We start from the raw sequence: 12911 nt of genomic DNA, 5'->3' as shown, positions 1-12911 counted from the left end.
ACATCCTGCATCCTGTCTGAAAATACCATTTCTTATCCCTTCCTGTGGAATTCAAGTTTAAGTGGAGTTCAAGCAACTACCTTGAGTTGAGCTGCTTTTAACGACACTGATCTCTTCCTGTAACTCTGTCCTGTCTTCATTTTCTTCTTTGCAATCCAAGCTGGGGCTGTAGTGGCGGGGTTTCATTAGCAGGGACTTCCTTTTGTTGACAGGAACGCCTGATATCTGGTCTTCGGCTTTTCTCTTCTTAGCCATGGAGCATTTGTAGGCACTGCAATTACCAATTGCCAACAATAGAGAAAAAAATGGGAGAAGTGAGGGGTAAATTGTTTAAAAAGTAACACCACCCTTTAGTTTAGTTCTAAGTTAAAAAGTGAGGACTGAGAAAATATTAGTTCACTTGCAGTTTCAGCAAGTTTTATCTAGTGAATATTTAATTTTAGCTCATGTACTGAAAATTCAGGGCACAGTCAAGTCCCATTTCTTTTCACTACTGCTAAAGTCTGTTTGGAGATAGGGGAATGAGGCAGAAGACAAAACCAAAGGAAACCATAACCCAACAGCCTTAGAGCAAGGATGAACAAAATTGCAGTCTGGGTTGATAGTCCTAAAAAACAGCTAAGGGGAAAATTATACCACCAGTTGTGGTAATACTACAACATCTTGAGCCTTTGGGTTCATTTCGTTTATATCAACATGGATATCCAATCAGACACTTAGAGTTCAACAGCATAAAACCTGCGTGAAACACACTGTACCTTGATAACGTTTTGCAATACAGGTCCCTCTCTCAGTTCTAGTCCCAAGCATTGGTTTCATTTCATTAATTCCAGTCATAAACGCCTGGTTTAAGCTCTACTCAGCTCTACTCTGTATAGGCTCTTGGAAAAGGTTCCTACCAAAGGGTACTCACCTCACTTTAAATTAGATCAATATGATAAAGAGGGGGAGCCATTCCCTGGGAAAGGTCTTACTCAGTCCAGGTGCCTAACTTTCAGATCACTGACATAAGAAGAAATGGCAGGATTTTAAAGAGGAAGACTTTTAGTAGGTTTAGGATACTTCTTTAATCTCCTAACAGACCCACATCTTGATCTGCACGTTAATTTGTTTCTACAGATATTTAGCCAAGCCTTTGTCATCATGCAGTTGATCTGTATGGCATATAGATGTTACAACATATGACGCGTCACTAAAGAGGCCTGAACCTTCAACCCTCTTTTCTTAACAATTTTTCATGGAAGTGATTTGGCATGATTTAATTTTTCTCTCACACACAGTATACTAGGAAATTTATGTAGTATGAATAATAGTGCTCATATTATATCTGTCAGAGATGAAAAAACTACACATAGGGATCTGTGTAATCCACTCAATGGTTTCTCGACCTTATGTACCCCCAGGGTGCATTACAAATCTACATAACGCCCTTAGGTGTTGGATTTTGCATTTGGCTCACTGACTTAGCTGCAAGATTTGCAAAAAAAAAAAAAAAAGCGCCATGTATGAAGAGAACTCCTATTGGTTACACATATTACAAGCTCAACAGCATAAATTAATCCTTACAAGGTATCTTATATGCACTAAAGTGGCTCAGGTTCTGATTGTTTTGGATGAAAGCGTATGGCTAACTTCAGCTTTTTGTTAAAAAAAAAAATTTGGCTAAGCATCTTTTTGGCATCCATCATTGCAAACATAAAGGATATGGAAATACAAAAATCTGCATTTTAGGGGGACTGTTAAAATTCCACCATACACATCTCAAACACTGGATATGCTTGATCTTCTGAAAGTTAAAATGCTATGGGTATCGGGAATACTGGATGCTAAACACATGCTGTAGTTGAATATAATATAGTTTCTATGTTATTTCTCTGTTTATGAATAGACATTAACATGAATATCATATTAAAAATCAGAATCACAGTGGTATCAGTATCTCACTGGAAATAATGCCCATATAAGAGATATCAGAGATGGATGTAGTGTGGAAAAATACGTATATTTTTTTTCTAAACCAGGCACGTTGTTCCAGGAAAATTGAATAAATGGCAAAAGTTTGAAAACCTTTCATGCACAATTGTTTTTATCAACCAAAACCTTCCCTAGGTTTGCTTTTGATCTTTCTTATTTGTTTGCCAAGCTCCAAGTTTCCCTCCAGTAGATACTGTGAGCTTTTTTAGGACATGATGAGTTTCCAGTGTTTAATTCCGCTTTGACAAATCTACAGCTGTTTCTTACATGAGCATAATCAACAGATTTTTGGAAAAGAAGATCCAATTAGATCATGTATTATGCCATCCTGTGAAATCCAGGTCACAGAACTTCCTGGAGTTCTTCAGCCTTTATCCTGTAATTTGTCTGCCAATTGTCAAGACTTGACTAACCCAGTCAAGTTAAGAGAAAACATAGTAATCTGGTAAAGTCATTGTAATATTCTTTCTCACTGAGTACAATCTTTTTCTAGTAGCATACTGTTACAAGCCCCACCCTGTGGACTGGCATGACAGTTATTAAACACGTGGTTTTTTCACCACAACTGGAAAAGATAAACTCAGATGTCAGCAGACCACGATCAAGACCAGTGTGGGAGCACTGCTGCCACCTGCCACCTGCAGATCCGTTCTGGGAAATGTGAGCACAAGAATCCCACCAGGCTGTAACCACCACAGTTTACAGCAGTAAATCAAGGGCTGCATTAACTTGTCCTTATTGTATCTTTTTCTGTACATGCGTGGCCTCTCATCCAGATCTCTATAGTTACCATCATTTTAAAAGAAGTGAATACATGAGATTCAAATTCTAGTAAAAATCATTCCTGACACCTTCCACTCCAGTTACAGGGAGATGACAAAATACAGTTGTCACTTGTTTCCTAGGAAGTTCAAATTGCTCTCCTTACTCCAGGAAGAAATTTTTCAGCTCTTGTTTTTTGCTTGTGGCTTTTTAAGTGCTGGTTTTGAGCTTTAACTGGAATATATTAGTTTGCAAAAACCAGTTTAAAGACCAGTAATATATCAGCAATTCCTCTCCTTTTCTACCTTCTTACAGTGTTTAAAATTAAAAATGAAAGTAAAACCAGAAAAAAAAACTTCTCAAGTGGTAGCTTTTTTAAGTACTTACACATGATTTGTTAAAGATTTGATAATGGACTATGGGAATTTACGTACTATGAAAAGAATCTATTTATGCCTCTGTTACATTCACGTCATGCCAATTTCACCTTTGCCTTTAAAAGTTTCTATTTCTGTTTTTCTTATGTGCATTCATACATAGACACACATGTAGGGTATCACAGATTTGTCAAGCTGTAGTTTGTCAAATGGTAAACCTATAATTTAGTTTCTCTATTACTCATCTCTTAAATTCAATGTCTAATAGTTTTGTTGCTATTTATCAATGGCCTGCTTGTTGTCATGGAACGCTGATTCAGCTGTCAAGGTTATTTGGTAATCTGAGGCTCATAAAACAGGAGAAGCTCTTTTTGTTATGAGCCCAAAGCCAATACATGTTTTGTGGTTTTTTTCCCAATCTAACTGTACTTAAATTTCATGAATAACAAATCATTTTTTATACTATCTACAATGAGAAAATTTTTTATAATTATTTCTTTTAGTCAATGATTCAGTTACCAAAACCAGTCTTGTGTCAGTTATCATAGTGTGAGTCAATAAGTTAAAATCTAAGACACTTAGGACCAGATGCATTAGCACTAAAAAAACACCCATGATGAACCTTTTGTATATATTTCATACCTAAATCCCTCTTTGGGGGGGAATTTACTGGGTCTTTCTCTTTCCTTTATTTCTTCTCAGATCATATCTTGTAGACACTGGTTGTATGCAGGCAGTACTGTGCATTGGCTCTTCGCAACAAAGCAATGTCTCAGAAATAAGAGAGAGGTTTTAAGCAGTCCCAACTACACAGAGATTTTCTTAAAAATTGTCATTTTTTTTTTTTGTAATTGGTTCATTTAAGTGATACGCCTGTCAAGCCTTCAACCCGACCTTTAACCACTTTGTGGTGGTTAAAATCCAGCAAGGATTTGTCGCAGTCAATCTGCTGGCAAGACCTCCAGATCTCTGGGGATTTTTTCCTTATTCATAGCAGCCTGCAGGTTGGTAAAGCATGATAACAGAGCAAAGAATTGCCAGAGTGGGTAAAACCAGGGGTACATTCAGCCTGAAAACTGGTGTTTACTAATGCTTGCAATAGATGCCATGTAAAATAATAAAACCTGAACACACTGCAGCTCGTGTACACTCCTTAGATTCAAGAGAGAAAATGAATGCCTTTGAATATCAAGGCACTAATGCTATCTGAGAATCTCACTCCTCATGTGATTTCATGCGAGAATAATTCATGATACATTTTAGTTGTGGAGAAAATAATTTTAAATTCTTAACCTGAATTGCATTTTGACTGTTTGCCTAACAATTGAATTGCAATTAAAGGAGACATCATCTTCTAATGTGCAGAAGCATTTAACTTTATAGTAGTTACAAGGAGAAGGTTAGTTTTACCACTCCTTAATCATATTGTGATTAAAGATATTACCAGACGCTTTTCACCTTGATCAGGTTTTTTTCACAAACTTTCAGATGCCCTAGGACACTGTAGAAGTCAAATACTGCATTTTCCTTACAGGAGGGAAGAGCTGGCATTTGAAAATTCAGGGACACTTGCCACTCTAAGATGAACTAGTAACTAAAAAATGTCTGTCATGGTTGGGCTTTATTCTAAGAATTTTAACATATGATTATATGATACTGAATTTTATCATATGATATATGATACTGAATCAGAGGTACCTAAGAGGAACAGAAATTCTGAACATCGCCCCATCTTAGTACTCTTTTATGGCTAACTCTCTAACACAATGGCTTCCAAAGGTTTAGACTATAGCTGTGGAAATGTCTGATCACCAAACATCACAGAAAAATCTTGAGTTCCTCATAAAATGATGATCAGGGGAATTTACTAACACTGGATACAGAAAGGGGATGATCTGCTCCTAAGATGGATTGCGTGTCAGTTCAAGTTACATTGATGATACTGTTTACATCAACCATGAATGCCAGAGGTTCAAAAAAATGAGCTGGAATGTCAGAATCTAAAGAAAGAGTGTTGGTAGTCTCATCACTGCAATTGAAACCCAAATGGATGTTGATAATTACAGTAACTTCGGGTGGACAACAGAGGCTGGGGAGGAAGGTGGAGTGTAACTATGACTGTGACTTTTCTTCAGGTTAAACCAGTCAGATTTATGTTCCCTTTTCTTAATGAACTCTCATTATTTGTGAAGAGTGTATGTAAATTTTGTAGCTCAGAGAAAGTGAGATTGATCGTGTTCTCACTCAAGTTGCTCTAAAAGGGATAACAGACAGAAAGCTGGTATTAACAGTCTCATCATAGCTAGAAGTTGAACTCTCCACAGAAAGACTGAAAATTCACAACATTAGGTCTGCAAGAACATTTCAGCTGCCAGGGACTAAGATGATTTTTCCAATGCCATGAAATTATTTACTGAATATGAAAGAATTCACAAAATCTAACAAACCCAAATCTTACATTCAGAAAACTAGATAGAAGTGACTTTAAGACACATGAATTAGTCATAGATTTTATATATATATATGTAGAGAGAAAAGAATGTTTTCTACAAGGAAGAAAGTAAATGGCATCACTTAGGATCATGGATACTAGAATATAAAATTTACAAGGTTTATGTCCTTGAAAAAAACGACAGCTAAACAGTATTTCTGTTTACTCTATTCCATTCTAAAATCCATATAGGGTCTGGATGCAGAACTAAACAAGTTCTCACAAAGCACATAAAGAAAATTACTTGTGTACTAAAGAAGGACTTTTTTGATCAATCCTTTTTTTTTTTTTAAGAAAGATACTCAATGAGATACTTTTCATCAGTGAGAATGGCAGTTCAAGAAAAGGCTGTAATGACTTCAATCCAATTCTGTACCCCGCTACCCTCAATCTCAGAAGGATCCTTTACAAACTTTCTATCTTGTCTGCAGTATGGATTAATATGTTAATTAATACATTAGGATTTCGACAGCACTGTATTCTGATGTTCCATCCTGCAATGCACTCACCATTTCCAAACATTCTTCTACTCAGTGGGATATGAAACTATGCTTACAGATGTTTTACAAGTCCATGAATTTATCCCTGAATAGTAGAACATGCTGGGATAAAAGAAATCACCATTTTACCTACTTAGGAAAAGTAAAAGTAAGATGCGTGATTTGTCAGGTGTGGGAAGATTGCATGTCCAGAAGCAACATCTTGCTTTGCAAGTTATAGGTGGCAACACACACTAGCTGAAGAACTTCAAGGAGTAAGACTGCAACTGAGAAAATTGTAATCAAGGGTTGAGCTACAATTTGTTGTCAGTCTGAGTTAAATCAGAAAAAAGTTTTCTTCATAATTATTTTAAGTAATTATAATTATTAAAATACATTCAAAATTATGCAAATGAAAACATATGGCTTTATGTGAAAATATTAAAGAAGGACATTTGTTAACAGAACTCTGGTACAAGTTTTTACAAATTAAATTTTGGAGGCTAGTCCTGGGAAGGACCACTGTGTTCTTTTCCCTTACAAGAAGTTAAAAATGTATTTGTCCTGATTGCTAATCTGGGATCAGAGCTATTGACATTAATGATTTTTTCTATGTTATAAAGTAAACTAAGCCACAGTACTTTTAGATAATTTATAACATTTGGACTCCATGACTGAGTGTGTTTTATTTCACTGATTCAGACTAGGAGGTGAAAAACAGTCCGGAAAAGAACTCCAGCTGGGAATTCCTGAAAAATACATTTGTGAAAGAATTCATCAGGTAAAAATAGTTTCCTTCCATTTTGAAGGATTAAAATGGTAAGAACTTAAAGCAATATAAATGTGTTGAAAAAAAATTGCTCTTCATTTAGACACAGAGAATTGACTGTAATGAAGCTTGGAACTATCAGGACTTACTTCAAAGATAATTAAAGAAAATCTGATTGATTCTCATTTTTAGACATCACACACAACACAAAAAATTCATGTCCCTTTACAACAAACTCATACACTTGGCTTCCAAGTTGTATCTGTGAAAGGGACAGAGGCTTTTCCTGTGCCTCTACGGTTAAAGGACCTTCTCCAACTAGAGAAGTTTACTGCCATACACAGGTAATGCTCTGTTTTCTAAAATGCCAGAGTTTTGAGAAGTTCAGTCCAGTGCTGGAGCAAGAAAAAAGGAATGCATATGAGGTATAGATGGGAAAAATATAAAAGGGAAATTCATATTTATGAACACTAATATAGAGCAAAATAAGAATAGTAACTTGAGGGTATTAAATTGTCTTCTATATTCAAAAATGAAAGGTTTATCTAGGGAAAAAGGAACAGAATTGGACAGATAACAATGTGGAGAAAATATGATAACATACCTGAAAACTGGCTGAAGCAAGATATTAAAAGATATATTTTCTTTGAAAAAGACATATAAGAAAGGATCTGTCATAGCCTTGTTTGTGAAAGAGGATCTATTAGACCCCGTAAGAAGAGACTGGAGAGAAATGGGTAATGGTGTTGAATCATTATGTACTGAGCTTGGAGGTGTTTCAGACACTAAACTAAATGTTATAGGCCACCTGACCAAAAAGAACAACTGGACTGTGAAATGATTGAACAAATGCAAGGAAGCACGTAAAAGAGTGGAGCAATGGTAAGTCAGCAATAATATAGGAAAAGGCATGCAGTTATGGTGAAATATACCATGCCTCAAGCTCATGTCTCTGTGATGCCTGAGGGTCTAGGACAAAAATTTCAGGCTGCAATAGGGTCATGAAATGGCTTTTTTTTTTTTTTAAGCATATTTTATTATTTTTTTTTAAAAACTCTAGGTTACTATTTTTAACAGGATTCTCCCTAAAGGAAAGACAACTGAGAGGAGGACAGCAGAGATTCAACTTCTCTGATTTTCTTGTTTTCAGTTTACAAACTTGTAGGATCATAAGGATATCCAGATTACATAAAAAATAATGCATATAAACCCTCAAATTGAAATGCTATGTTAATGAAGAGGATGACTTCTTCCCAGTGTCATTATATAGCTCATAAATTAAGAACTCTACATGGTTAAAGTTGCATAGTTGGACCCTTTTCTATCAGGTAAGTTATTTTTAACAAGAGTCAGTTTAGAGGAAGCTTACCTTTTATTGTGTGAAGCTCAAGTTCTTAAACTCACTAATATGAATGAATGCTTAAGATCTGGGCCAAATCCAGCCTCCCTAGCCTCTTTTTCATTTACTCACTCAATCTGTCCAGGTTCAGTAGGTCAATAAATTCCAGTGGGACCCAAGCCAAGAATTTGGCTTAGAATGGATTAAGTTTCTAGGCAAATCTACAGATCATCCACACAACCTTTGCATCCAGAAAGCCTTGCACATGAGTGGTCAGCCTGCTAACGCCAGTAACTGCTTAAATAAAAAGCATATTGGTAACTACAGTCTGGTTAAAGAAGACATAAAGAAGATAAGCTTTGTGGGGCTTTTTTGACAACAGACAATAGGACTGTAAACAGTCCATTGTCAGGAAGCAGTACCTCCCTTTAATGTAGCAGGGGGTCCCATGGCTACATTCTTTTCCTTTCTTTGCTATCTCCAGGCTGTACACAGTCTGTTTCAGCTTGCTTTTGCTTGGCTGAATCCACCCTTAACATCAGTCAGATGCAGCAATTCAGCCAGCCATAATATTTAACTCATGATTGATATATATGAGGCAGAAGTTACTGGTTGGCGTTTCCATCTCTATATGGCTTGCGGTCATCTACAGAGAAAAGGTCTGCCATAAGAGGAAACAACCATTTGGGGCTATAATGTTCTGATGCATTCTGTCATGCAGCAGAAGGCATGAGGGCATATGCAACTCTAAATTTCTGTGTAGGGTTGGGAGGATAATATTTACTGAGTGCTGATAAACACAGAAGTTGTGATGGGGAAGACTAGACTCCTGTAATATAATTAATAATATAAAAATTTTAGTTCAAGGCAAGGAATATTCTAGGTTGCAACAAGCTCTCAGGTAGAAAGAAACTGAAAATAAATATCTGTCGGTCTGGCAGCCACAATAGAGTGATATGGATTTGACATATAGTATAAAATTCTTACAGAAAAACATATATTGAAATGAAATAATAATAATTTTTTTAATATTAAATGGAGTCTTTAAGTAGAAAAAATGTAAAACCACAATCAAATGTAATAGCAAAGAGAAAAGAGACACTGAGACTGCTGGTGGTTGCTAGAAATGAACATCAAAAGAGGCCTACGACATGCTAGAAATGTATCTAGTGCACTTGTTGAATAGAGGTATAAAAGTCACCTATTAAGCAAATGTACATGAAGTATCCTCTAAAGCTAAACTAAAATGGAAATCTGTACACGAAACACAACCTTTAAATGTTCTAAATAAATCCAGGAAGAAAAGGTAGAGGTCACAGTACATAGATCAAAAGGTCTGAACATGTACAGGAAACAAGCAAATTATGCATCATAATTAACAACTCCAACCTCAGTTGTTTCAGAAGGATTATGAGATACAGTTCTTATTTCAAACATCTTAGTGGTTATTCAGAACAGTTCACTAAATACCTAAATAATACTGTGGCTTGTTCTACTTTAAAACATAGGAAAATACCCTGTCAACCTCAGGGTAACCTGCAAAATGTTAAAAGCCGTTATTTGTGGTCATCCAAAATATATGTTATCATTTCTTGAAACAGTGTGGAGGTTCTTGTTACCTTACATTCAAAGAAAGGCATAGTGATTGTTCGGTGTTTGTTTATGCTTGAATGTTCAATGTTTTTTATTGAACATCAACTACAAAATCACTTTTCCTTAGCAAAAAACAGATTTTAGCAGATTCTTTGAGGAAAGTAATAATGACTAGCACACCAGAAAAAGTTTCTCAGAAACTTAACAGCATTGTCAGAAAAGAATAGTAAATGAACAAGATTTAATGGGAATTTAAGAAAGTGTGATTCATGACAATATGACAGACTTGCTTATACCAGAAACCATAGAGTAAGAGGCATGGGTTAATATTTTCAAAGCCCCATAACCATTTCCATTTCCACAATGGCTAGGGAAGGGAGGAAGTTCCTTTTCCAAGCTAAAGAGCAAGCAGTAGATACTCTTAACTCATCCTTTTAAGAGACCTTGAGAATAGGTACTCTTAAGATTAATGCCCATTGTTTAATTGAAGATCAATTTTCAGTAGAAACAGCATGATACAGATCTTTGACTCAGGTGAAATGCCTAATCTAATGTGTCGTGGAGAAGTATTTAAATGCCAAAGTGGCACAACTCTGCCCCGGTCAGTTACCATCATGGGGAACACCGAGGAGGAGAGATGGGAGTGTATGCCATCAACACTAAATCTTCAATTGCAAAAAAAAATAATTATTTTTTTGTGAAGCTCAAACATGTCTGGCAGTAGCTATAAATATTGACCATCTTCATTTAACATTTACTACTAAGTCTATTTGAGTTCAGAGACACAACTTGTTTCAGCAAAGCACATTAAGAGGGTCCCACACTCTCTGTCAGTGGGAGACAGATGAGATAACGGGAAATGCAAGAGTCCACCTCAGTTTCTATTCCAAATGTGCTTATTCAGGATTATGACAAATGTGCTTTACCACAGCAGTTTTCAGAAAATCAGTCTATGACCAACTCCTGTGGAAACAGAAGCCAAGACCAAAGGACAAACCTGACAGTTTTTCCAGGTACGGACTAGGAACAGCTCTTTCAGTCTCTGTCTCTCTTCTAGGCAGTTCTATGAAGAGTACTATGAAGATGATAGCTACACAAATCAACCATAATCTCTGCTCTTACTGAGGAATATCTTTGAGTCTTTTCATGTGATTTTGTTTCATGTGCCCACTTCTTCTATCATCTAAGTATCACTTTCACCTCCTTCTCCAGTCATCTGCCATGCTACTACTTCCTTTTCATACAAGTACTTAAAAATCTGCTTGCTTTATGAAGCTCAGAAAAAGAGTTAACAATGAATCATTCCTTTCTAAATGCAGCTAGGCATACACATTCTTTCATGCCATGAACTTTTCCTGAGTGGCCAAATTATCTTCTATCTACCAAACTCTCTACCTCCCTTCCACTACTGTCTGAAACAGAGTTCAGATATAATTGCAACCAGATAATTTACTAGTTCTGAAAGAAAAACAGCAAAATATTCAACACTGTAGAGTAAGGAATAACCACTTCACTTAGAAAAATGTTTTTAGTAGGCTGTCATACTTGTATACTGTCATATATATTGACATATCTCTTAAAACATTACAGGTAAAGTTAAGGAATACATTTTAGTAACACAGACCTTCTGAAATGCTTCAGTACCTTTGCTTGCAGGGTAGCTTTGCTGGCTTCTCACCTTCCTAATCAATAGACAGCAAGGAAAGGGTGAAGTATTCACTTACTCCTTCTAACAAGGAGACATCCAGACAGCTCTGCTCTATTACTTCCCTCTCTGCCAAAGCAGATACTCATAACTCTATACACTCACACCGAACAGTTCTTCTCTGAATACCTAAAATCTCTCACACCACCTGGAACAATAGTTCTAGATAAAAAAAGTGACTGTCCTTACTTTTGAAGAAGTGATGAAATGCTTCAAAGAGTAAGGGGATGTGCAACTATTCCCACTAAAGAGCAGGGCTACTCTCCACAACTTGAAACACCAGTAGGAAGTCTTCATTAATCATTAGTGACAGAAGCCAGAAACACTTGTTTTCACCTGTATCTAACTCAGAAACGATACCCTTTCTATTCAGATATGGACTTAGCCAAACCAATCTATGCTTTTGCAATGCTGTGCTTGGATCAATCCAGTTTGCTCTTCCTTGGTCTGACCCAGATGCCACTTCATAACCTACAGATGGTTCATTGTACTGTATCCCATCTGTTAAATAAAACACAGTAATGAGAATACATCACTCCAATATTCTTCACTTTCCTTTAGTTTCCATTCTAATCCTGAACACAGCTGAAGGTCCTGGTCCTTTCAGTGGTCCATGACTAAATCATCTAAGAGAAGACCTCTTCATTCTGCTTCTTGCAGAAGATGGATACAATGGAGCTTCTATGCCCAAAAGGTGTCAGCTTCAAACTTGAATGTATGGGACAGAGATCTCCTGGCTCCAGCACTCGCTTCTACCACATATTGTTGTTTGCTATGTTTAGCATGTGATAAAAAGGCTCATCTTTGCTTAATGTAGTTTAACTACCAATGAAATCACCAAAGCACTACTTTCCTAAATAAAAAATAGAACCATGTTCTTAATAAGTAAATAACTAAGACTTAAAGAAGAAAGAGTTCTGTTTTGAAGGACATTTAGCATATTATGCTTCAACATTACAGGGTATGTAGTAGATACAGTAAAATAACCCTAATAAATCTGAACAAATAACACAGTAGTGTTAGCAGTATTCATGCATGAAAAAATTATTTTTATAATATTGAAAGCTGGGATTCCTTAAGACATATAATTAGATGAAATCAGTGCAACTATGATACATAAATAGTTGTGTATAAGTGGTCAGTATCTGGAAGAAAAGTACTGTCCTCCTCCTTGCACTGCAGTGCAAGAAAATTTTTAGTTATTTTATTAAGCAATAAAAACAAACAAACAAAGAACAAACAAACCAAAACCCCAAAACCCAGATTGCCCCTTAAGGTAATGTTTTTCTAAAAATATACTTTTTATGCAGAAAGGTGGTCCTATTTCTCAGAAGAAGGTGGATGATAACAACAACATTAGCCAGTTTTCTTGGTGAAATCTTGGCTTTCTTGAAACCAAGAGACTTTTTTGGCATTTAATTC

At 36.1% G+C, this 12911-nt stretch overlaps 1 protein-coding gene across 1 annotated transcript in view; it reads right to left on the bottom strand.

The window, feature by feature from the left end:
• The window catches only part of ST18 (ST18 C2H2C-type zinc finger transcription factor), a 169015-nt gene that overhangs the window by 50206 nt on the left and 105898 nt on the right, over positions 1–12911 (bottom strand). Inside the window, exon 6 of the mRNA XM_018080283.1 lies at positions 81–271. Coding sequence (XP_017935772.1) covers positions 81–271 — 191 coding nt within the window. The remainder of the gene's footprint in view (positions 1–80; positions 272–12911) is intronic.

This window comes from Manacus vitellinus, unplaced genomic scaffold (genome assembly GCF_001715985.3).
Source record: "Manacus vitellinus isolate BGI_N305 unplaced genomic scaffold, ASM171598v3 scaffold_1_pilon, whole genome shotgun sequence".
In the NCBI taxonomy this organism is placed as follows: domain Eukaryota; kingdom Metazoa; phylum Chordata; class Aves; order Passeriformes; family Pipridae; genus Manacus; species Manacus vitellinus.
This window is presented reverse-complemented; position numbering and strand designations above follow the sequence as displayed.